Raw genomic sequence first — 26,264 nt, forward strand, 5'->3', positions numbered from 1 at the left:
ATGGGCTGAATGGCCTACTCCTGTTCCTAAGTTCCTATGTCATGTGTAATCTTGCTACTGCTCATCGGATAGATGCTCAGAATATAGCCTGTGGTGGATACCCTAAGGTGAGATGGAAAGGAATTAGAGAGAAACACAATGTGCTATAGATATAGCTGAAAAGTGGGAGACATGTTGCTGAAGCTTTTCATCTTTCACGCGAAGACAAAGGCAAGAATCCCAAATTTCAAACGATTGTGACAATTTATAGCACAGAAGAAAAGGAGTGTTGATTAGTTGGCAAGTCAACTCTGATTGGCCGAGACTTTGCCATGTGGAAATCAACGGGGAACTATAGACTTCCCAAATTCTTGGGTAATTCAAAAAAGGGCACAAGGCTTGAACATATTCTTTTTATTTGCAGAGAACTGGCCATTGCCTATGAATGTGTGTAGTTTCAAGCAAGTAAAAATGAACCATGTTATGAGCTTGACTGGTTGTTAGTGTAGCTATTATCACACTCAGGATTGTTCAGCAAGTGCTGTCCAATCACATAATTATATTTAACAGTAGATGTTTTGTTTTGGGTTTTGCAGTGCAGGTTGGTTGGGTAGAGTCTGTGCTCTGCCTATTGGGAACAGCCAGAGAAACATGTTTGATTTGATCAGCCAATCGTTGGAATGTACGGCCTACTTCCTTGGCATCACACTGGAACTGAAATTCATATGTGATGAGTGCAAGGCGAAAAGGTTTGGTTACGTGTCTCTCTTTTCAGCAATATTCAACTTCTGTACTGCCAGGCGCCTGTTAGTAATCTAGATAACCAATAAGTTGAAGCTGGATAGTGATACTTTTAAATCTTCCCGTGTTTCTGGGATTTTCCCTGCTGATAAATAAATGGGAAGTTGCAAATTAAGTACAGAGCCATAAACACGAGGCAACTGGCATCTACATGTGGAACAGTTTCAGGTCTGGTACATGCCCTTCAAGTTGGCAAAGACATAGAAAAAAAAATGAGAAAGATTGTCAGTCATTTCATACTCACTTCTTCTGATCTGGAGCTAGAAATTTACAAGCATCCGTCAATCTGCGAATTTCCCCTGCCCCCAGCTGCAATTAATCTCTAACTGACCCAAGGATCTATAGCAATTATTAGACTGTGTGGGTTTAAAGTGATGAGCCATATTAACTGTTGCTGCAGCTTATCAGCAGAATAATACACTGTGTTACATGCATGATGTTCCTGTTATAAGATAGCATATTGTCTGACTTACCGTGAACAATGCTATGGGAGATCTTCTAGGTTCACCTCTCACTCTCCGCATAAGGTAGAGAAGGGAGCTCACTTAATAGAAAGTAGGAATAAATGTGTACATTCCTCAGGACAGATAAAATGTCATCCACATCTCTTAGGGATAATACTATTGTCTAAGAGTCTGTTAACAAGAAGAAATACGTTGGCCATTCTCCCATGTAAACACTCTCTCCCGTATACACTTGAACATTGATGATTTGTTATTAAAGTACTGGACAGCTATTGCTTAAAAATAATACAGTGCTTCCTTTTCAATAGATACATGAGATGGCCCAGTCAGAAATATCAACCCAACAGGTAGGACATCCTTTGGACAGATCACAGTAAAGCTTTTCGCTAGTGCGAGCATTCAACATTTTGTATATTGTAACACTGCTGTTGACTGACTTTATTCCATTAGAATCCTCTTAAAGGTCAGCATTCATTTACCAGGGGACAGTTGAGCTGAAATAAAACTTAATTTTAAATATACTGTGGTTAACGTTTGGCGAAAGGAAGCAATTGCAAAAACAAATTTAATGTAAGACATGGTGACTCAGTATATAATGTGACACCAGATGACTTGTCTCAAAACTTAAGGACTTTCTAGGCCCTTAAAACATTGTTTAATATTGTTTAATTAAAATTTCAATTTAACTTCACTTTCCATTTAATCTAGACAGCCTGGGATATGTTGTGGGTTGTTTTTGACTGATGTATTTTTCACTGCGGGACTGAATATAGAATTGGGCTTAAATAATGTGTAAAAGGGTATTGTTGAATATGGTTGTAATGCAAAATCTTTCTGGATCTCAGGCAGAGTCTCTGTTCTAATATAATTTGATTTGCCACAGGGATCCCCATTGGACTCATCCTCTTCGTTACGGTGTTTATATTGTGTGACTGTGTGCTAGAGTACAAAGCATTTACAATAGACAGAAATGTTTAATGAGAGCAAAAAATGTCATGTCGACTTTATCTGAGTCACTTAAAGAGGAAGGTGTTGAACAGATCACTAGAAATAGAAGCAACTTTATTTTAATGGTATGGCAAGCTGTGAACTGACTCAATGACTAACTTTTAAAGAGCAGTTTGATCAATTTTGATTATACCTATATTAAAACGTTACATTTGCACACTCATCCCGTTACGTTTTTGTCACTTTTTTTAATCAACTTTTTCCACTGTAAATTCCGATGTCCACATTTATCATGGGAAGTGCCTATGTAAAGACATCTAGCTGTAAGTACAAACTCCCGCCAGTAGTGGCATTGCAGCGCCGCAGCTTTGCTCCTCAACCTGCTATAGAAACTTCTCCAAACAACTCTACTCCACTTCCTAAATCACTAAGTACTCTATAGTAATACAAAACAAAATCATTATAGAAAGTGAGGGCAGAATGTACAAAGTTACAGAATTATGTCTGCCTGGCCTAGTCCAATTGACCTATGCCTTCTGATTCCACTTCCCTTCATCGCTATAATTTCTCTTGTCCTCCTGCGTTCAATGCCTTAGATGATTGACTATATTTATTACATTTAGCATGCACCTCCTGTAAGTTTTACTCTCACTTCCCATTATATGTTTACCGCCACACTTGACCCGTTATATTCTTGTGCCTCTGCAAAGATGCCACAGATGTTCTGTAATTGAGTTAATGAAATGATGTAGATTATTGAGGTGTCCTAACAGACACATGAGGGGATAGTCTGGTTGCTCAGAGTCCCAAGATGACAGCCGCAAATGATACCTCACGATTTCAAAAATAAGTGTCAACAGAAATTGTTTTTAACCTTTCGTTCACGCCAAAGTTGCACACCAAATCATTAAACCCTTTAATAATATGAATCCTGAAATATACTTTTTTAAATGGTTGAAAATAAACATCAATATGTGGAAACTTGTGTCCTCCCCTGTGGCGAGTTTGGTGGCTGGGGCATTTAATCAGGTGGTGGGTGAGGACTTTGCTACCTTCCAGTCTCCACTCTGATTAAATCTAGGGCAGGCTGGCCCACGGATGATCTTCCTGCCCTGCCATCAATTGAGGCTTTAAGTGGGCAATTAATGCTCACTTAAGAGCCTCATCCTGCCCCTGCTGGTATTCATCCAGTGGCAGGTATAGGATGCTCACCATGCAGGGAGCATGACCAGGAGACCTGCACAGGGTTGCTTGTGGGCTCCCAGGTGGGTCCCTCGTTCAAAGGCACTCGGGGCCAAATTGAGAGACCTGACATCGGGAAGGGGGGTCCACTGAATTCCTCCCTTCCCCTTGCTGCCAACCCCCTCCCCACCCCGTGACCTCCCTCCCCACCCCACCCCACCCTCCCCGTGACCTCTTTCCCGCCATCACTCACCCGTACCTGGGCCACTGCTTGTCCAAGGCCTCGGGTAGGTGTAGTACTGGCAGCAGCCTCTTGTGGCGCTGCTGATACAGAAGAGCTGCCGGCCTCTGGTTGGCCAGCAGTTCTCGGTGGGCGGGACTTGTGCCCCTTGGGGTCCTTGATCCAGAGGGAAGGCCCGCCGCTTGCCTGTCAAATGACTTGAGTGGCACAAGGTCTGCTGGGCCTTCCCTAAAAGAGGTGACGTGGAGCTCCTGCTGGCTCTCCAGCTGGCAGACGAGACCCCTGTCGCCTTTGCAAGATTCTGCCCAATATTTTCCATCCCATTTCATCATTCACTTGTGCTACAATTCCATTCCGCTCGGAGGCATTGACATTTCTGTTTTCACCATCATTTCCCTGTCTCTGCTGGGTTTTGATTTGATGGCAGTCACTCCTCAGTGAACATGCTCCCAGGCCTCCTCAGGGAGAGCTGAAAGGCTATCCATCCAAGTGTGTGAGAGAAGCCTGTGGATGACTCTTGGTGAAGTTCCTGGAGATAAAATTTGCTGCTGACATTAGGAACGTAATGGTGGAGGGTTAAGCTTGTGCCCCACCTCTACTGACAATGCTCTTGGATGTCAAATCACAGCAAAATCCTACAAAGCATGACTTTTGTGTTTACACTTTTCTCTCCTGCTGACTCTGGCTAGGCTATGATTCCGTTGGAGCTATTAGTCTTTCACCTGAGTAGCAAGTCTTCATATTTGAGATGTAACAGATTATTAGCCTAAAGGAGACCCACAGCCTATCTCCTAACCTCGCTCAACATCCTCACACATGTAATAAAAACAGAAAATGCTGGAAAAACTCAGCAGGTCTGGCAGCATCTGTGGAGAGAGAAACAGTAAACGTTCTGAGTCTATATGACTCTTCACAGCTCTGAAGAAGAGTCATACAGACTTGAAACGTTAACTCTGTTTGTCTCTCCACAGATGCTGCCAGACCTGCTGAGTTTTTCCAGCACTTTCTGTTTTTGTTTCAGATTTCCAACATCCGCAGTATTTTGCTTTCATCCTCACACGTACTTTCCAGTTGGGGTGTAATGGGCGAGATGGTGGGGTAATGGTAATGTTACTGAACTAGTAACCTCGAGGCCCAGCGTATTGCTCTGGGGATTTGGGTTTAAATCCCACCATGGCAGTTGGTGGGATTTAAATTCAATTAATAAGTTTGGAATATAAAGCTAGTCTCAGTAATGGTGACCATGACAACTACCATCAAATGTCTTAAAAATCTATCTGGTTCACTTGATGTCCTTTAGGGAAGGAAATCTGCCATCCTTACCTGGTGACCTACGTTTGACTTTGGACCCACGACAATGTGATTGACTCTTAATGGCCCACTGAAATGGCCTAGCTAGCAAGCCACTCAGTTTGTGGGCAATTAGGGATGAGCAACAAATGCTGGCCAGCAACACACACATACTATGAAAAGAATAAAGAAAAAAAAAAATGATGATCAGGATTACCAATTAGCTGATTATTTTATTTTCCTCATGCAAGTTGCAAGGGGTCATCAGAAGCCCAGCAAATATCAAGGCTGGAGCCTGAGGCCTTCATGCTCTCTTTGGCTCACGACAACAGCCAGTGTCCATTTACCCTGTAAACCATCAGAAGAGCTTAGGAACAGGTGTAGGCCATTCAGCCCCTTGAGCCTCTTCTGTCATTCAATTAGATGAGAACAATCTTAACTCAAAGATCCAGCTTTAGTTGCATCAGTCTTAGTGCCCTGGCCTAACAAAAATCTATCAGTCTCAGTTTTCCATTGACATGCAGCCTCACCAGCACTTTTGGAGGGGGGGAAAGAGTTCCAGATTTCCACTGCCCTCTGTGTGAAGAAGTGCTTTCTACAGCCAACCCTGAAAGCCGTAGCTCTGCTTTGAAGGTTTTTGCCCCTTTTTTCTGGACTCTCCCACCAGAGGAAATAACGTCCCCTAAGTGCACCCTGAAGCCTTTGAATCATTTTAAACACCTCAATTGGATCACGCCTTCGTCTTCTATATTCAAGGCAATATAAACTTGTCCATGTCAGCCACCCTTCTGATTTAACCCTTTTAGCCCGGTATCATTGTGATGAATAATGGTATATTGATGATCTTACTGCAGTACTGGTAAGGCAAGAAATTCTAGAAGACTTTTCAACAGAGCCGTATGCAGTTGCATTGCTGGTGACAGCAGAGCAGCACTGCATTTCCAAAGAGAGGACTGGCGGGTGACCTAATTATGACGTGTTATAATAGGTCAAACAGAGAAAAAACACTTTCACTTTTAGCTAGCAGGTCATAAATATAAGATCGTGACTAATAAACCCAGTAAGAAATTCAGAGGAAATTGGAGAATGTGACTGGAACACCATGTGGAGTAGTTGATGCAAATAGCATGAATATGTTTGAGGGGAAGGAAGCCGTATTCCGCAGTGGGTAGCATCCCTGTCTCTGCGCCAGAAGTTCCGGGTTCGAGTCTTACTCCAGGACTTGATGGTCAAGGAAGGTGCATTTGTAACATAGCCAAATGGGTTGAGGATCAACTTATAAATCCTTCCAACACGCCGCCAATGGCAGGCAGTAAGAGTGGGAGTGATTCCTGGTCAGCCACGTGATGGAAAGAAAATTGGTGCCTCTGTCACTGTTATCCATAGCTCCAGACTACACCGTGCATGGAAAATTGTCAATTGCCACAGCAACTCGGACTCCTTGGGAGGGCTGGCTCAGTTGGCTGGACTGGTGGTGTGGATCAGATTGACACCAACGGCAATCTCGATTCTGGCTCGGGTGGATTCAAGAGCTGCCTCCTTGCCTTAGCTGTGGTGGAAGCCATGGTGCTGAGAGTTGGACCTGCCCCATTCAGGCAGAGAAGCAAAGAAGATTTAAGGGGCAGTTATATAAACACTTGAGGGCGAAAGGAAAAGAGTGTAATGAATCGCGTTGTGAAGCATAAACACTGGCATAGCCCTGATGGGCTGAATGACCTGTTTTGGTGCTGCTATAAGCTCTATGATGGTCTAAATAAAACATAAAGACAAAACCACGCATTGGAAAACTTGAGCACTACAGGCAGTTATTGCATGTGCTGCATTGTGAAATTACGCCAGTTTCTCAAGTTAAACTAACTTACTCAGAGAATCACTGGGGGAGATTCAGACTGCAGCAGACAGAGCTGATGCAACTTAATCTGTCCCGTAGAGTGACTCATGGCACTCCTCTAGAGGTAACTGTTGTATGATCCTGCTCCACCCACACAACCTCCCCAACACAAAGACATGGGTGCTATAAAAATTCACGAGAAAGGACTTTCCCCTTTTTCCAGCTGAATCCAAACATCACTCACATCACTGAAGCACATACAGAAAAAAAGTGAGACAGAGACAAAAACAATAGCAAGCGAGAGAGACGGGGAGAGAGAGAGAGAGAGAGAGAGACCAACATAGACAAAAAGGGCGAGAATGAGACAGTGAGGGAAGAAAGCGACTCAGCTGGCCTGAATCCTAGGAAGGCCAAAACATCAGCAGTGCTTGTAGTGACAGCTTCTTCTCGGGCAAGCCCACCAATATATTAGTGTGTGTCTGTTTTTATAGGGTAGCTGTGCAGCTGATCTATACCGACACCCACAGCTTGATGCAGACATTGAAGCGGTGAAGGAAATTTATGGAGAAAATTCTGTCTCTGTCAGGTGAGTGTTTAACGTTCCATTTTCAAGTGTTGCAGAACTGATGGTAATTTTTATTACGCTTTTTTTCAGCCTGACATTTTGCTTATAATTTTATGAGATTCTTCAGGGAGTAAGAGCTAAAGATCCTTTTTTAAAAAAAAACCCCCTTACTTTAGTCTGGCTCCATTTTTTTCCCCCCCCCCGCTCTTTGCTTCTAGGCTTCATTCCATCTGCTAGTAGGATAGAGTGGTCCGAGCTATAGATTCTCTCACTGCTCCGTCATTGCTGCTTTCTCATTAGCACTGCAGAATGGGACTGGGCCTGAAAGGTTTACCAACCCCTCTGTCCAAAGATGGAGCACTACAAGCCTACACAGGCTTTACCATTCAGACTTGGATTCGAACTTGGATCCACCACCCTCTCCACCCTCCCCACCCCCCACCAAATCGGATCTCACTCCTTCCAGATATATAAGACCACTTAATTCAAAGTTGTTTAGTCCGATGAAGTTATTGACGTTCGGTGTAATTTGCTTTATGCTTCACGCCCTCCTTTTGTGATACGAAAAGCATATCATTTATCATTGTGATATGTGAATATCTATCAAATGCATTTTGCACTTGACTAATTCGGGCTCCTGGATGACTTTGTTCAGATTCCATGGGGCTGTAAGTTGCTTGTATCAGTTGTGTGCCGAAGAAAAACAGTGTACCTAGAGCCTCGTAGTTTACCATTCGCTTTAACATCATTACGGCACAGATAAGGCAGCTCGTCCATTGAGACCATTCTGACTCCCTGTAGAGCAATACAGCCAGTCCCATTCCCCCGCTCTATCCCTCTAGCCCTGCAAGTTTATTTCCCTCAAGTACCCATCCATTTTCCTTTTCTTGAGCTCCCCCTTTCCATAGCTCCCTCCCCCAACTTCAAAAGTCTCCTTCCTCTGCTCTTCTCATGAACCCTGCTTACAGTCTGAGAACCCGTGGTGAAGGAACAATGTTCAGCTTGTTGTGCTTAAGGCGTTATGCAAGTGAAATCTGGTATTCCTTTACGGTCCTATAAATACCATGGAAAAGAGTCATTTGACTCTTATCATCTACATGCAACATTATTTTGCAGATTTCTTCAAACATAAATTGCTTTGTTTCTCAGCATATTTTTTAATAAGTAACATTGCCTAAAAGTAGCCTTCTTTGTCTGCAAAGTGTCTTAGTCTATAGTAACTGTCTATGTCCGCACATGACGAAAATAGAAAATTCCGGAAATCCTCAGGCCCGGCAGCATCTGCAAAGAGAGAAACCGAGATAACGTTTCAGGTCAATGGCCATTCCTCAGTGTTTGGGCCAGCCTCGTGATGTTTAAAGACAAAAATAAAAGCAGAATACTGCGGCTGCTGGAAACCTGACATAAAAACAGAAAGTGCTGGAAAAACTCAGCAGGCCTGACAGACTCTGTGGAGGGAGAAACAGTCAGACCAGCTGACAGCATTTTCTGTGTTTATTTGCGATGTTTAAAACTAGCTCAAGTAGTTTGTGTCAGTTGGGAGTGACTGTTGAAAGAAATATTGTGCGGTCCATAAAACTGCCCAAGAATAAATGGTCATGTTTAGTCCCTGTGACCACAGTTTTACCCTAAGGCCCGTTATCCAATTTGTTTTATCCTCTGAGCTCTCAACACTCACCTTTGCCAGACTAACAATTTAATTCATCCTTAGGATCTGAGCATTGCTGGTAAGGACAACATCCATCGCCTATGTTAACATTTCGAGTCCTTCTGACTCTTCTTCAGAGCTCTGAACGGGACTCGAAACGTTAACTCTGTCTTTCTCTCCACAGATGCTGTCAGGCCTGCTGAGTTTTTCCAGCATTTTCTGTTTTTGTTTCAGATTTCCAGCATCCGCAGCATTTTGCTTTTATTCATTGCCTATCACTAGCTGCAATAGGTGGTGGGGGAATGTTCCTCTTGAGCTACTGTGACAGTTTGATATAACTAGACCACTCCAGAGAACAGAGGAGAGCCATAATGATGGTGTGAGCCTAGACTGGGTCAGGACCGTGGGCTTCCTTTCCTAAAGGGCATTAGTGGGCTTTCATGATACTCTGTCAGCTTTCTGGTCACTTTTACTGAAATCCGCTTTATATACCCCAAATTAAAAAAAACACTTCTTTAATACACTGACTTCAAACAGCTCAAACTGCTTTGGTGAGATTTGCACACACATCTTCTGAATTGTGCTCTGGGCTACTAGGCCAGTAATATAACCGCTATACTGCCAAACCTGCTTTTGATGTCTGCAGTAAATAACTTGCATTGAATTTTCAATGCATACTTTAAATGACAATTTTCTAAGAGTTTCACGTTGGAAGCCTGGAATTAGACAACATTTTCCTGGAGAACTCCAGCCGTTTCACCAGGGTTTTGATCAATGTTCTGCTGAGGTTACAGCAGGAGATTGGGAGAATCCCCCTTCGAAATTCCAAGTGGCAGTGGAGTCTAGGACTCTAAGTGTAAGTTCAGGGGGCATAATCTTACGATCAGAGACAGGCCATTCAGGAGAGAAGTTAAGAAACATTTCTTCATGCGAAGGGTGGTCAAAGTGTGGAATTCTCCTGTACAAGCTGTAGATGCTAGCTCAGTTAATAATACTGAATCTGATATATTTGCTAGATGATGGTCTAAAAGGATATGAAGCCAAAATTAATGGATGATGTTGAGATACAGATCACCCATGATCTTATTGAACAGGCTTGAGGGGCTGAATGGCTTACTCCTTTTCCAATGCTCCAAGTACATATTTTGAACATCATAACCGAAAAGGCCTAAAACATTCAATGTTCAGACAGGCTGTGATTTATTTATTTAAAATATTTATTTCTGCAGGGAATATGGGACAATTGATGATGTGGATGTGGACCTGCACATTAATATGAGTTTTCTTGATGTAAGTACTGACTCCAGGATCAATTGCTACACGTTCCTCCTTTTAATTTTGTGTTGTCTTCATTTACAGTTGTAAAGATTAATATGTAAAAGCACAACGCAGGTAGGGGGAAATAGTAAAAGCAAAATATGCTCCCAATGGCCTATCATATATTAAAACTCTTACATTGAATGACCACTTCCTGGAGGAGCCACAAGTACTTCCTGTAACGCTTTCCCTGTCACACTTTGTTGCCAACAACTTCTATTGTAATAAAACAGCACATCCAATGATTCACTTTGAGCTGTACCAAGGAAAGATTGAAAGGTTAAGTAATGAACATTCTCCATTTAGCATGTGTGTGTCACTGAGAAGAGGATAAAACATTTAAAGCCATTGCCATTAATTGCCATTTTCCTAACTTTAACAACCTGGTCTCTTCCAAAAGCAGGAGCCATTAATTTACAAGTATCTGCCAACCTACAGAAACTCAATATGCTTAGTTCAATCAATTACAAAATAAAGGTGCTCAAACATTGGGGTTAAAGGGACAGTGTTGCTTGAGCACAGCTGAACTGTAGGAATTAAACATCACAATTATGATCCAGATTCCAGAGATAGTAAATGAGCAGAGAGATATGGTAAGTTGCTCCCATTTGTGAGACTGGCATTTTTTTTAGGATAAAGGATATATTGAATTCACCAAAGCCTTTCTTGTGGCACATTTCAGATTATTTTGCATTGTACATGCACAGACTTACAATGGGAGTGTTGCATTGCTTCATTAGCACTACGTAGTGGTGATTAGATTAGCAGGTTAGGATTGTCCCTGTAAGGGTGGTAGATAGAAACCCTTAGCACGATTGCACTTAACCTACAGGGCTACAGATTTTTAAAAATTCATTCATGGGATGTGGGCATTTATTGCCTATCCCTCATTGCCCTTATTCAGACGGCATTTAAGAGTCAAACACATTGCTGTGGGTCTGGAGTCACATGTAGGTAAGGATGGCAGATTTCCTTCCCTAGTGAACCAGATGGGTTTTTATGGTAATCGACAATGGTTTCATGGTCATCATTAGACTTTTAATTCCAGATTTTTATTGAAGTAAAATTCCATTACCTGCCGTGGTGGGATTTGAACCCGAGCATTACCCTCGGCCTTTGGACTAGTCCAGCAACAATACCACTGTGCCATAGCCTCCCCCTAAAAGGATTAAGAGCTAGAAGGGGGGATTAGGCTAGATAGCTCTTTTTTGGCTGGCACAGAAATGATGAGCCAAATGGCTTCTTTCATTTTATTTCTATGTTCGTTGGGACCTGTGGTGGACAATGTAGGTGGGTCAAGTGGGTAACTGGGTAATGTATGAGTGCTGAGTCTCTTGCATTGCTGAGGGACTGAACAACAACCTATTTTGATTATCTGGTCAAACTCATTCACCCAGCCAATTGTTTGTGCACCGTGCACACTTGCGCCTTTGCAAGCGCCAGTCAGAGTGAAGAGAACCTGGTGACCATCACTGAAATATATTAATTGTGACAGCCCAGTCCTCATGGGAAAAGAATTGGAGTGAATACAATCAGGTTAGTAAAGCAATTAAAAATAGCTTCCTGGCAATGAATGAAACAATCCCATATGGATCTGCAGTTCGCTTAGGGGAGGCTGAGATTTATTTTTTTCTGTTTGTTTCAAGATTTCACCCTGAATGGTTGATTTGGTTTGGTTTGAGATGTGTTCAAATGACACATCATTCCTTGGTACAGGGTTTGTGTAGATTTTGTAGATTTTAGCCATTCTAGTAGAAATTAGCATTGTTTTTCCACGAGTCGATAGTCTACTTGCTCAAGTGGAGTGATGTAGGGAGGAACAGAGATGATGGACTGTGATTGGGAACTGGAGCATGAATTGAGCCATATGCTGCATTTATTTAAGCTTCTGGCTGCAGGTCTGATAACAGATGCTATATCTCCAACCAGGTCATGCCCTCAGCCAGGATCAACCAGCTCCAACCCAGGGGAGGGGAAAACATTCTTGTACTAAAATGAAACAAAGAAATCCATTTTTCAATGAAACTCTGAGGCAGATTCCCAAAGGTTATATTTTCACATCTAATGATTAAATGGTCTCACCTAACTAGTGCTCCTACTGGTTGGGGAGTCACTGCCCATGTCTTCATTCAGGCAGATTACTGTTGTTGGCTTATTTCGATGAAACTCATTCTGCCCCCAGGCTTTTTCTTGACTTGTTGATCCAAGTGCCGTTGGGCGTCTGCCCAGCCATTGGTTAGGTCTAGGTTGGAGTGGAGTTCCTTCCTTCTCATTTTTGTGCTCTCCTGCAAAAGAAGTTTAGGAGAGGAAGGTGTGTCATTCCTTTGATAGAAGCTACAATGAGACAGAAAGTTTTGTAGAAGGCATACATGTGAAACAGTGGTGATAACCATCATCCCTTACCTGCTGTCCATCCATCTTGGATTGCAGTTAAAAGTCAGCGGGAGTTTAAGTTTCCTAGGTTACAGTGAAATGGGTCAACGAGGAGTTGCAATCATCTCGCTCAGCTTCTGAGGTCTGCTGCATGCAGAAGGAAGTTAAGGTGGACACTGGGAGTGATATCAAAGGAAAGCAACCTTTCTGCCATCATTTACAGTATGAGTCCCAAAGACCAAACCCAAATAAATCACTTCAACCCATTAAGCACCCATTGGCCCCAGCACAGACCCTGCAAGGCTAACAAAATGATAACATGGCAAAATACTGCGGGTGCTGGAAATCTGAAATGAAAGTTTTAAAAAATGCTGGAAATACTTGGCAAATCAGGCAGCCTCTGTAGAGAGAAACAGGGTTAATGTTAACTCAGTTCTGATGGAAGACCATCAACCTGAAACGTTAACTCTGTTTCTCTCCACAGATGCTGCCTGACCTGCAGAGTATTTCCAGCATTTTTTTTGTTTTTTTTATTTAAAAAAGTACAATTTTTAATCTGTCCTTGGGAATCTGGGCATCAACATGTAGTGCCCATCCCCAATTGATCGTGCTGCCTTCTTGAACTGCTGCAGTTTACCTAGTATAGGTACACCAGTGCTTTTTTTCTATAGAGGTTTGGTGTAACTGAGTAGCTTGCTAGGCGATTTCAGAGAGCAGTTAAGAGTCAATCATGTTGCTGTGGATCTGGATTCATGTGTAGGCCAGACCGGGTTAGGCCGGCAGATTTCCTCCTCTGGGTTAAACAGTTGGGTTTTTACAGCATGAATGCAGCTTCATGATTATTGTTAATGATATTAGCATTTTATTCTAGATTTGTTATTTTAATTGAATTTAAATTCCCATGGTGGGATTCAAAATCGTGTTTCCAGAGAATTAGTCCAGGCTCCTAGTTTACTAGTTCAACAACATTATTACTAAGCTCCAGTGTCCTGCCATTTCCCATCAGCAATGAATATGCCGAGTGGGTTAAAAACATATAAATGGATGCATATCCTGGAAAACATTGGGCAGAATTTAGCCCTCGATGGGTGGGTGGGCCCCACCGGCTCGGCGGTGGGCGGGCAGCCGAACTCTGCCGCCGAAACGGGCGCCGCCGCCATTTTGACTGGGCCGGCCAATTAAGGCCCACCCAGCGGGCCACCCAACGGGAAGCGCTATGTGCTTCCTATGCTGGGGGGAGGGTGCAGGGATTCCCCAACTGTCAGAGTGCGCATACGCACGAAAGAGCGCACTGCTCCCTGAGGCTAAGTGCTGTCTCAGGGAGAGTGCTGAAAGTTTTATAAACTTCAAAAATAGAAAAATAAAAAAATTATTAACATGTCCCCCTCATGTGACAATGTCACAGGAGATGGGACATGTTAATAAATATCACAAAGTTTATTAAATTTTTTTACAACAGACATGAAACCTCATCCCGCCGGTGGATGAGGTTTGATGTTTTTTCTATTCCCCGCCGGGGCTCCTGGCCAACCCGACAACCTTAAGGTTGGACGGGCAGGGCCTTTAATTGGCTTAATTATCCTGTCAATGGCCTCAATTGGCCATTGACAGGTTGGCGGGCGGACAGCAGATTGCGCTGTGCCCCCGCCTTCCTGAAAATTTAAAGGGACCGGGATGATGTCGGGGACTCCTCCCAACGTCATCCCGCATCATTTTCCCCACCCCCAAATCGCCGAGGGGAAAATTCTGCCCGTAATGTTAAAAACCAGCTGCAAGTAATCACGTTGGATACGACTCTAACTTAACTCTAATTATCGTCATATCAAAGCTCCATGGTAATAAAATAATAAAAAGAACTGCACATTAAGAGAAATGGCATGAAGAAGTTACCCATTGTCCTGAAGGAGGCTCAGGATGACATAACAGCAGAGCTGGAGTAAAGCTAACAGTGCCATTCCTTGCAGCAGGTCTAAGGGAGCGCAATTTGCATATTCAACATCCAACGTTAAAATAACCTTTTTCTTCCGGTTCAAATGGAGCTTAGAATGGGGTTAAAAAAAAGCAAAAAAGCCCATTGCACACAGGCACTTGACTCACCAGGTTGTCCACTCTTACCTAATCCAAATTCTTCACCGTGATGACAGGTCCATGGTTTCCCTATATTTATTGAACAATATGAGAGCTGCTTCCAAGGGACAGAGCAGAAAGGCTAAACAGTTTGATACTCTCCCAACAATAAAATTCAGCAGCAGCAAGATTTTCCCCCGACCGCTCCAGCCATTTATAGATTAAGTACAGGAACAGAACCTGCGATATTATTCATTTTCTACACCCCGATGGATGGGGTTGGTTCCTTAGGCCTAATGACCTCTGTGCTCTGTACTTTATGATTTTAAGTCCGTTGAACAATATCATTCATTAAAGTCCACATATGTGCAGGTGTTTTGTTAGAATTCACAGTCCTAAAATATAGGTTAGCCCACTATAGTTCCTGGCTGTTTCGGGATCAGGTATTAAGCTAGAATTAACTGACTACAATTGTGTCCACAGATCAGGACTTGCTCTTTGTAACCAATGTAATTTGTTAACAGGAGGAGATCGCAACAGCTTGGAAGGTGGCGAGGATAGAGCCCATTGTACTCAGGCTGAGGTTTTCTCTGTCTCAGTACCTGGATGGACCTGGTAAGTGACGAGCATGAATTTCATTCAAGTCTCTGCTCAAATTACCCGAGGGGATTGTTCACCTGACTGAGCAATTTTGCCCAGGCAAGACGCAGAAATTGGTTATCCATGTGAGGCAGAGTATTTACTTAATAACACATAACAGTTAGCTTCTCTCTCTCTCTCTCTCCTCTCCCTACTTCCAACAACAGAATCAAATGGATTTTGCCATATATACACCGTGTCTAGCTCCACATGAGTGAGTGAAGCCTCAACTCCACCTGCTCATAGGTCAACCGCTCAGGTTCATTACACTACCCCGGACAAAGCTGTAAAAGTGACAATCAAAAAGCAAAGGAGACCTAAGTGCCCGAATGTGGTATTCAGGTGATATTTGGCCATTTACAGTGAGTTGACACACTTTCATCCACCAGGACCTGAGAGTCTGCATCCTACCAATCTGATTAATTGTAAGTCCCTCTGCCTGATAACAGGGGAGAGTCAATGTGAAATAAATCTGGGGAACCTCAACCCACCTACAGGTCAGTGAAATTCCACAGTAAACACTCCCTTATTTGAATTGGATTGTCACAGTGGTCCCTGTTAAATTAAGGATAAGTTTTTCACAAGGCTGTTGGTCTGTTGGCTTTAGTTTGCTGCCATATTCGTTCCTTTTGGCCAACACAATGTAATATATAATTTAACAAAGAGGTTGAACATTGTGATACAACAACTCATAAATCCAACTTGAGACTACGGGCCGGATTTTTCTTGGAGTCAGGAAGTCCCTGCAGAACTTTAAGAATGTCGGCAGGACCCAAATCCTGAAGCCCCAACCCCATGTGCAATATATCCAATTTTTGCTGTCAGGGGAAATGGAGAGGGGTGAGATTCACACTGGAGGGAAACCCAAACTCAGCAGGGCCATTTGCACTTAGTGTTGAGTTCAAACAGACCCCATTTTAGCTATTAACTGCAGTGTCGGAGTCAGAAATTGATGGAGTAGATGTAAATGCTCTTGAAGGGTGGATGAGGTCTGTTTCAGTGTCATGACCTGAAGTTTTGTTAAATCCCCCACTCTTCTTAAATATTTAAATAAAGCAGGCTGCAGGTGTCAGTGAGAGGCTAAAAAAACAGGCTGCAGCTGTCAGTGAGAGCTTTAAAAAAGCCCTCTGCTGGACTGCTTTGATTGACAGGCCATCCAGTGTAGATTAGTTAAAAAAATTACAATCTGTGCAGTTTCAACAGCGGTTTTAGTTGACATTTCCCAAAGACTATCATTATTATGTCACTATGAATGCTTGGCTGAGTTTCAAAAGTTAATTATTTCAGCAGGGGTTTCTGAGTTTACAGTTTGTTTGACAGTTTAAAGAAGCTGTTAAAGGATTGGCCATCTTTGATATGGGGTCTGAATAGATGTTTGTTTGATTTTATAAAAGATTAACCATTTGAGATTTAAAGGTTTGAATAGATTTCATGATTAGGAATTTTTGCACTATCAAATTTGTAGGAGTGAGAGCTGTATTAGGTTGTTAGAAATTTATTTTCTTTCATCTCCATATGACTCCTGCGTTCTACCCAGGGGTGACTACTGGGTGAGTTGTCATGGGGACTATGAGGGAACATGGCAGTTGGATGGGGGCATGAGTTGGAATTGAATTGGCATGGAGGGTATTTGAGGGGACATGGTGGATGGTGAGGGGGTGTGAGGGGTGCTATCAAGAAAGCTAATAGCTTTAAAACAATTGGGATGAAGCCCCAGTCAACTGGGTGGGCCTTTTAACTATGCCACCTCAGCACTTGCTGGCTCCTGAGGCTGCATATGCTCTGCTACTGCTATCCCACCCCTGCCGCACCCACCTTGGAGTGAAAATTGTATCGAGGCACTTTTTAGCAAGGCGGGTCCGACAAATCGGTAACAAAAACCCAGCCATATAGGTTACATGATGCATGTGAAACCATCCTTTGCTGAATATATTAAGGAATCAAATTAGACTGCTACTTTACAAAAATTGTTTTATATATTTTCTACAATTATCCCAAGTGTTGATGCATTTTTAGGTAAAATATCATTTCCTTTAGGTCTATAAATGCATTGCAAAGACTTAGATTTTTACAGCACATTTACCATGTATAAAGAGGGTCTCAAAGTGAAGATGTGCCATTCATTCTGCATTATTCAACATTTTGCATGGAGGTTAGGTGTTGGGAATATGCAGCTTATGACCTTTGTCTTCAGCCCTGATATTTGTCAATTGGCTGGAACCAAACAGTTGCGCATGTGGTCGAAACATTTCTTGAGATTGGCCTCAACTGCAAAAATAGTGAACATGCTGCTTCCTTTACTCCCAACTGCAGAAAGAATAAGGTATGAAATCTTCTGCAACATTTCACTCAGATTAATTTTATCTGATTTAAACGTCCAAACAATAGAGCAGAACAAAGTCTCAAAAAGTCACTGACCTGAATTGTTAACTCTTTTTCTCTCCCTAGAGATGCTGCCAACCTGTCGAATGTTTTCAGCATTTTCTGTGTTTATTTCAGAACTGGGAGTGCATGCGCTGTTCTCCTACCTACCAAGCTGACTTGAGCCACAATTCTAATGGGTTCAAGTTCCCCTTGAGGACCAGCCCATTATCTATGTTGACACTCTAATGTAATACTCATGGATGAGCTTTTAAGTTGAGAGCTTCTCTCTAGTTTAATAAATTGGAGCATTGTTAAAGTTCCCAGGGAATTAATTGAAGAGGAGGAGTGAATTCTCCTGGTGTCTTGGCCAATAGTTCCTCCTGCAACATCACCAAAAATAGAGTAGCCAGTCATAACTGATTATTGGATTGTTTTATGCACAAAATGGCTGTCACCTTCCTTGCATTTCCAAGTAATTCACTTCTGTGAAGTTCTTTGAAGAGAGGTGAAGACCTCTGTTGAGAAGCAAATCTCGCTTCTTAGCACCTTTGAGTTGTTCAATATCAAATTAAGATGCATTTAAAGATGGCTGATGCACAGCGGATATTACCTGTTTGACCCAATAGTCTTTGTCTTGAAAGTACCATAATCCCTCACAAATGATGCTGTTTGAATCACCCAACAGAGCCATCAGTAGATGTTTTCCAGCCATCCAACAAGGAGGGATTTGGCCTAGGATTACAGCTGAAGAAGTAAGTACAATGGTCCCCATCAAACAAGGTCACTAAAACAGGTCATCGTCACCTCACTGTTTGTGGGGTATTGCTGTATGCAACACTGGCTGCTGTGTTTTAGGAGAATGTTACAACAGTGGTTACACGTCAAACAATGCTCCATTGGTTGTAAAGTGCTTTGGGGTGTCCTGAGGTTGTGAAGTGCATTATATAAATGCAAATCTTTCTTTTTTATAAGGGAATGTTACATTTTAAAAGTGGATCATATTTATGTGTGATTATGAAGGCATTATATGTATAGTATATTACTACAAATCTCAAACATGATAGTCTTGCATATGGCATGCGTTTTCTGTAAGTGTCAACATCCTGTACAAGTCATTCCCATCGCATTGTAGTTATATATTTATAAAACAGCATATTTTCCATCTCGGCAAACATTGCCATGAGAGATTTGGTAGAATAGAGACAGGTCGGGTCCCCTTTATCCAAAACCCTGAGGGCCGATCGCCTTTCAGATTTCAGATCATTTTGGTTTTTGGATTCCGCGTATAAACTTTCATTACAATAGCCTAAGACCAGGCTAGCTGTCGTCTAAAGTCAATAAAATAACTATAAAAGTAAGATGTATCTCTGAATAATAAATACAGGTGCCTTTTCTCGAGGGTCTGAATGGCCTACTCCTGCTCCTAATTCTGGTGTTCTTCAAAGGTTTTGAAGTGTCAGTTATAGCTCAACTGGTAACAGTCCCTTTCTTTTTGACATGTTCACCACAAAAATCGCAAGGTAAACAGGGCAGACAAACATCTAGACTTCCTGCATTAGAGGCCGATGAGGTTCAAAAAAAGTGCGGGTTTTGGATGTGTTTGGTTTTTCAATTTACGGACAAAGGATACTCAACCTGTAAAACATACACAAGCACGACAAGGAGCAAGGGAGTCTGAGGTTATCGGGGGGCTGACAGGAAAGTGGAGTTGGAGCCCCAGTCAAACCTGCCATGATCTTATCGAATGGTGGAGTGGCTCGAGGGTCTGAATGGCCCACTCCTGCTCCTAACTCTTGTCTTCTCCAAAGGTTTTGAAGTGTCAGTCATAGCTCAACTAGTAACAGTCCCTTCTGTCAGTCAGAAGGTTGTGGGTTCAAGTTCCACTCGGGGGTCTTGGGTACAAAATCTCAGCTGACGCTCCCAGTACAATACCGAGGGGATGTTGCACTGTTGGAGGCACTGTCTTTTTGGATGCAACATTTAAGCAATGACTCATCTGGTCTCTGGCATGGATGTAAAAGATCCAATGATATTATTTCGAAGAAGACTAGGGGAGTTATCCTGGCCAATAGTTAACCCTCAATCACCATTCATTAGAACAGCTTCCCTGGTGATCATCGCGTTAGTTGTCAGGTTTGATGGTGATACTGAGTGTCATGATTCAACCCCAGCGTAAACAGCCCTCACCTTCAAAACAAAATTCAGAAAAGGAAGTACAAACAATTTCAAGTTTAGTCAGACATACTCATGTAGCAAATAAACTTTTGTTTTAGAAAAGAAATAGCCCTGAAATTTCCTCCGACTTCCTGGTGCTGTGCTGCTATAACTATCCAGAGGCAAAACGGAAAACCAGTGTACTCCCGTCACACCCCTGACCAAACTCGGGTGGTGGAGCAAAACAGCTCTGAGGAAATTCCTGGCTAATTCCGGAGTCGGGGATGACTCATGTTGTTTGGTTTGTGCGAGGGGGAATTGTGATGGTCAACGCCCTGTGTTTCTTCCTTTGCAGGATTCTGGGAATGTTTACCTCTCAGCAGTGGAAGCACCTGAGCAATGATTTCCTGAAACGCCAGCAGGAGAAGAGGCAGAGCTGGTTTAAATCGAGCGGCACTGTGAAGAAATTCCGATCTGGGCTCAGCATCTTCTCACCAATCCCAAAGTAAAGGGGGTGCCGGGGCTTTTGTTCGGAGTTGGTTTCACCAGCGGTAGCATTTAAGGGGGTAGAGTTACCCATCCTAATTGCACACGGTCCTGGAAGCCCCATCACACGTCAAATAGCTTTCCCTCCTGCCGATCTCCAAATATTTTTAGAACTAATGAAGGAAAGCGTTGAAAGGAAATGCAAAATCAAAATGTGTCATTATGGCGGGAATTTTCCAGCCCTTCCTGCCGGTGGGATCTTCCGGTCCCCCCCAAAGTAAACGGAAGTTTGAAAGCCCCTTCGCATCCACCTCAACAGGAGCCACCAAGCCGGAGCCAGGAAACCCCGGCCTATGAGCTTTCTCCTGAGTTGCTTGCAACAGTATCTGGAAGATTAGTCTTTAATTCTTGGAGATTCTAGGGCAATCTTGGAAGGTTGACTAAAATCTGGTCAATATATGATTCCATTAATAAACGATAGCGGCAGTTTAAGGAGTAATTTGTGCCAACCTGCTGTTCAAGAATGGCAAGATGCACATTGGTGCCTGTGGACTTTGTTATCACACCTGGTCCATTGCTGCAGGGTGGAAGGTAATCAGAGTTTTAAGTGCGTCCTCATAAAGGGTGAGGGGAGAAATGTGGGTACGTCACTCTCAAACCAGATGCCTTTAGGCACCTCGAGATGCCCCAGTAGCAGGAGCCAATTGCCCAATTGGCAGTAATTTGGAATGATGCCAGCTGGCTGCTTTTCCAGCCGGAGTTTGGTGGATGAAAGGCAGAAAGAGAGGGAGTAAAAAGGTGATATTTCACCAAATGGTGGTTCGAATATCAAGTCCATTTTTCAGTTTATGGCAGCAGCTATTTTACACGTTTTACACATTGTAGCAGCAGAAACAATAACTCTGAGGTGCAGAGGAGAAACCAGGAGAGGTTTCATGGGGGAAGGTTGAGCGGATTGGAGTTTAGAAGAATGAGAGGTGATTTTATTGAAACATATAAGATCCTGAGAGGATTTGACAGGGTGGATGCAGAGAGGATGTTTCTCCCTGTGCGGGAGTTTAGAACCAGGGGAAACAGTTTAAAACGTAGGGGTCTCCCATTTGAAACTGAGATGGGGAGAATTTTTTTTCTGTCGGGGTTGTTAGTCTGTGGAATTCTCTTCGCCAGAGAGCAGTGGAGTCTGGGTCGTGGAATGTATTCAAGGCTGAACTAAGTAGATTTTTGACAGACAAGGGGGTCGAGGGTTATGGGGGGGCAGACAAGTAGAATTGAGACCATAAACAGATCAGCCATATCGAGGGGTAGAGCAGGCTCGAGGGGCCGAATGGCCTACTGTTTCTAATTCTTGTGTTCAGACTGACTGTCAAAGTGAAGGTCAAGTCCAAAATAGAAAAATGTAATAATTTTTGAAGTTTTCCCTTCCATACTTAAATGCCGTGGGTGCTTTTCTATTCCAATTTAGACCAAGACTTCAGAGTGAACAAGGAAACATGAGTTTGCAAGGAAGTTAGCAGTGTAGTCTTTTCCACACTAAATTTCATTGAAGTGAAAGATCCAATTGAGCCTTCACTGATGACCATATCCCATCTATAGGAGCATTAAATTATTATCATCATTGATCAGATGGGTGATTAAAATTATTGGATAATTAAGATAGACCTTTACCTTCTGGTCATTTGTGAACATTTAATATTATTCTGCCAGCTGATGAAATTATTTCTCCATCTCTCATTGTAGATCTCCAAGTTTCCCCCTCATTCAGGACTCCATGTTAAAGAGCAAACTCGGGGTGCCAGATCTCCGAGTCAATCGCATCATTAATCGCTCCATCTCCTGCACTATGAAAACTCCCAAACCAGAACTCTTTGGGTACCCCTCTGCCAATCAGGCAAGTTTCACCCCGTATAGTGTCAATGATCTGCAACTGTGGGTTCATTTAAATGGACAGCAGATATGTAAAACCTATTTACGTGGCATGAATTTCTAAACCGACAATTTTCAGTTACTGAAGAGCGACATTCATTTGAATTGTTTTAGTTTCAAACAGAAATATACTTCCCAGTTACAATGATGACCCAAGTTGTCCAGTTGACCAAAAATACCAAATCATTATATATAACACATTCTTTACAGCAGCTCATGATACCCTCTCTCCTCCTTCCAAGGTGGAAATGTTTTAGCCCTTCCCAGTGGCCAGGTCTTCCAGTCAGTGGACATTTGAATGGCTCACCACATCTGTGACAGAGAATCCTCCCAATGGCGAGGCCGGAATATTGAGCTTGCTCCCTCCAATACCGTGGATGGCATTGGGAATGTATTGGTGAAGAGTTGCTAATGAAGCAAGTAGCACCAACTTATTCCCATCTGTCTGTGAACGTCTACGTTATTTTACAATTTCGGAAGAATCTGATTTAGACCATCATATTGGGCCAGAGTTTCCTGGGATGAGGTGTCTCCCTCACATGGCAGTGCTGCACTGTCCATCTTTTGGAGACCAAGATTAATTTATCATTAAGAAATTATCCATTTGCTCAGTGTCTTACCAATCTTATCCATTTACCCACAGGCTGGGAGCCACTGTAAGAACATTCCAACGTTAGAATATGGCTTTCTTGTACAGGTAAACTCTGAGCAGGAATATTTCTTACAGTAAATTGCAGTGAGTGGGAGGATCATTACCAGTACAAATTATGTGCACGAAATAAGTCCAAGTTCTTTAAAACGGTCTTCTCTCTAGACAGGATTGACCGAGAAATTACCCAATCATCTCCGTTTCAGCCAGGTCTTGCACAACCTCCTAGTCAAGACATCTGCTCCTTATAGCATCTCCTTAGAGAGTCCTGCCCTCATTTTGAGACCGTTATGGGGAGAGGAAAGACTCCATGCCACAGAGAAAGCAATTATAAAAGTAAAATTTTAAAAAATCCTCATTGCAGCGCTTCCCGGTGTCACCCCCATTTCAATGCTGCACAGGTTTTGTGTGACCCTGGGTGGGTGGGAGCTGTAGCTTCAGTTGTTGAGGTGGGGGTGGCTGTTTTAGCTCCTGAGCAGGTGGGGGGTGGGGTGGAAGTTCAGCGTGGTGGAAGTTATTTAAACAATAGGGTTTTTTAAAATCAGAAACAAAAATCTATCTTTTCACAGGGTTTTTTTTTGCAGCAGCGATCAGGCCTCAAAGAGCTGTCCATTAGGCCACACCCTCCTATAGGGAAAAATGTGAGGATTTAAAGGGTCCTCACAGCTGTTAACATTCAAACAAGCTCCATTACCCCCTCGGAGCTTGCGAACCCGAAATCTCGTCTTGTGACCCCACCTGGGGTCACGGCCCACGTTTTGGGAAGCCTTGTTCTCAAGAAGACAGGGAATTCAAGGTGATGATTGTGGGATTCTGTGCATTTTTTTTTGGGTGTATACAGATGAGGCATTTAGTGTGAGTTTTGTCTGTCACACCCCAGGTAGCGCACTTTGTTATAGATGGGAAACAATGTAAAGAAAGAAGAAAACCAGTCATTCGACCCAGAATTTATAACCACCCACAATCTTCAATAGGTCTCATAGCTACTTATAAGTAACTCCAGTTACTTGGATCCACCCATTGAGAATACGAGGCGGTTACCAAACTAAAGATCACAACCATTCTTAAGACTAAGCTATATCCGCTGGCTTTATTTTAAGTTTGGAAGTTGGTAACTCCACCACAGGATGTATCTGCAGATACTGTATGGTAGATAATGTTTATGTTGTAGTCTGATGGGAAATCATTCTCATCCCTGTGCTTAGTGACTTCTTTAATACATTTAAAGAGACAATGTCTTTAATATGTTGAAATTAGTAGAGATCAAAGTGCCTTACCTTTTAAAAATTCTCCCCCTTTTGCCCCAAGTTTTCCTCCTCTCTCCTTGCCAGCTTCCCCGTGGCATGTGAAGTGAGAGACAATGTCCAGAGAATGGCTCCTGCTGTCTGACTGTTGCCTGTGGCACTCTCTGCTCAGCCAGAAACAAGTCTGTTTTAATTGGGACTAATTTGACATCTCTGTATTGTACGTTGTGCAGCAGACCAGCCAAGTGAGTCCCGAGGAGGTTTAACCAGTTTATAACAATGCTCCGAGTGAGAGGTGGCCTGAGGTCATGTTGGAACTCGGCTGTCAAATCGCTTTAGCTATGAAGCCGTTGTTTAGTTTTCCAGCTCCATCAAGGCTGGAGCATCACCGCTTCTTGGCAGCTAGTACCAATTTTCCCAGCACCCTGCAAACGATCGGATTCAATGGAAAATTACAAAAGGAAATCAGATAAATACGTGAAGGCAAAATTTGCAGGGCTGTGGGGAAAGAGCGCAGGAGTGGGACTAATTGGATAATGCTTTCAAAGAGGCAGCACGGGCCCAATGGGTCAAATCATCTCTTTCTGTGCTGTAAGCGCCTATCATCTTGTTCATTTCCCCTTCTTGCACACCTCCAAGCACGCAAAGAGGTCTGCAGACATGAAACACTTGTACGGAGCCAGGGCAGATTTCCTTTTTGATAACAGTGGAAAACTGACACAGCCCCAAAAACACTCAGCTACAGGCATATTGTCACTCAGTTGTACCTCACTGTTTCAGACCATGAAGTACGCAGAGCAAAGGATCCCCACTCTGAATGAATACTGTGTTGTGTGTGACGAACAGCATGTATTCCAGAATGGATCAATGTTAAAGGTAAGCACAATTTAACTAACTTTGCAGTATGGTAGATGTTAGAGTGGAAAATAGGTTGTTTGATGGGCACAGACCAGAATCATAGACTGGTCGAATAGTGATTAATATTCCTGGGTTCCCACTCAGCAATTTGCTACCTTGGCTGTATTTCTGAGACCAGGAATGACATTACTACATGGAAGGTTGGCCATTGTCTTGTAAGGAGATTGGGAGAAATGGAGGGCAGGTCATCTTTTAACAGGCAGTTCTTCAAAACCATTGGCCAAAACTCAAGAATCTGACTTCATCAGGGAATGTTGACAGCATCAGACTTTTTAAAAATTCATTCAGAGGATGTGGGCGTCACTGGCTAGGCCAGCATTTGTTGCCCATCCCTAAAGGCTTATACTTACCTCCCTCCAAATACAGAGAAATAACTTTGAAACTGGAAGATGGCAGGGGCTTTATTGAGAAGATAACTCAAGTGGACACAGACACTACAGCAATTTTGTGCATATTTTCCAACCAGAGGTAAAATGACAAACAATAGAGACAGCAACAAAAAGGAAGGCAATCTTTCGCAAGTCTATCCAAACAAACATGCACATGTGGCTGCATACACACACTCTCCTAAAGTGCCCAGTTGATTCTCAGCTGTTACTTCTGGGTGGGCTTGGGCCTAAATCCCAAAGACATCATAACTCATCCCAGTTCTTAGCGTTAGCCATATGAAGCAGTTTCACCCATTACCTTAATTTTCTCATATTTACTATTTAATTTCAGTAGACACGCTGGTCCCATAACTACATCCTAAGTGATGAATAATTCAATTTTCGTAAACCCCTTTGAAATCTGTGACCATTTATTCTGAGCTAAGGAATCATCACAGTCTTCAATCAATATAATTTTGCTAGTTATTTTTGACAAAAATGCCCTCCTTAATTATGTAAATGCTCTTCAGTACCCTATCCCACCCCATCCCAAAGCTGTTAGCTTCCTAGTAATGGTTCCCTCATGAACAGGCAGCCTTAAGTACCTTGCCCACTTAGCCATTCGAGGCATCGGCAGAGTGTTTGACTGGCACAAATGTGTATATATAGGGTCGGACACGCATTTCCAACAGAAGTCACTCAGCGGCAGTCAAGAGAGTTTTTCTTTTCGCTTTTTGCATCCAAATACCGGTTGAACACCCTATCCTGCTCCCCTGACTGAGCTAGGAATTCAGGAACAAGAGGAGGCCACTC

General features: G+C 42.9%; 1 protein-coding gene and 1 long non-coding RNA gene across 10 annotated transcripts in view; one reads left to right on the forward strand and one right to left on the reverse strand.

Annotated features, from left to right (window-relative positions):
• parp6b (poly (ADP-ribose) polymerase family, member 6b) overlaps window positions 1-26,264 on the forward strand; it is a 121,785-nt gene that overhangs the window by 45,254 nt on the left and 50,267 nt on the right. For all 9 annotated transcript variants that reach the window (XR_013573802.1, XR_013573801.1, XR_013573803.1 and 6 more), the window contains exons 5-13: window positions 1,553-1,591; window positions 7,228-7,322; window positions 10,179-10,239; window positions 15,231-15,321; window positions 18,395-18,461; window positions 20,219-20,368; window positions 22,087-22,237; window positions 22,916-22,969; window positions 24,946-25,041. Coding sequence is in view for 6 of the 9 variants with exons in the window: in XM_078532246.1 (XP_078388372.1) it covers window positions 1,553-1,591; window positions 7,228-7,322; window positions 10,179-10,239; window positions 15,231-15,321; window positions 18,395-18,461; window positions 20,219-20,368; window positions 22,087-22,237; window positions 22,916-22,969; window positions 24,946-25,041 (804 nt within the window). In the remaining 3 variants the exon portion in view is untranslated. The remainder of the gene's footprint in view (window positions 1-1,552; window positions 1,592-7,227; window positions 7,323-10,178; window positions 10,240-15,230; window positions 15,322-18,394; window positions 18,462-20,218; window positions 20,369-22,086; window positions 22,238-22,915; window positions 22,970-24,945; window positions 25,042-26,264) is intronic.
• On the reverse strand, window positions 7,994-24,393 carry LOC144669961 (uncharacterized). The gene is made up of 3 exons (XR_013573804.1): window positions 24,199-24,393; window positions 12,349-12,548; window positions 7,994-8,582 (listed from the first exon to the last, which is right to left on the reverse strand). It is a non-coding gene; the product is annotated as an uncharacterized LOC144669961 (long non-coding RNA).

The sequence above is a fragment of the Cetorhinus maximus genome, chromosome 30 (assembly GCF_964194155.1).
Source record: "Cetorhinus maximus chromosome 30, sCetMax3.hap1.1, whole genome shotgun sequence".
In the NCBI taxonomy this organism is placed as follows: domain Eukaryota; kingdom Metazoa; phylum Chordata; class Chondrichthyes; order Lamniformes; family Cetorhinidae; genus Cetorhinus; species Cetorhinus maximus.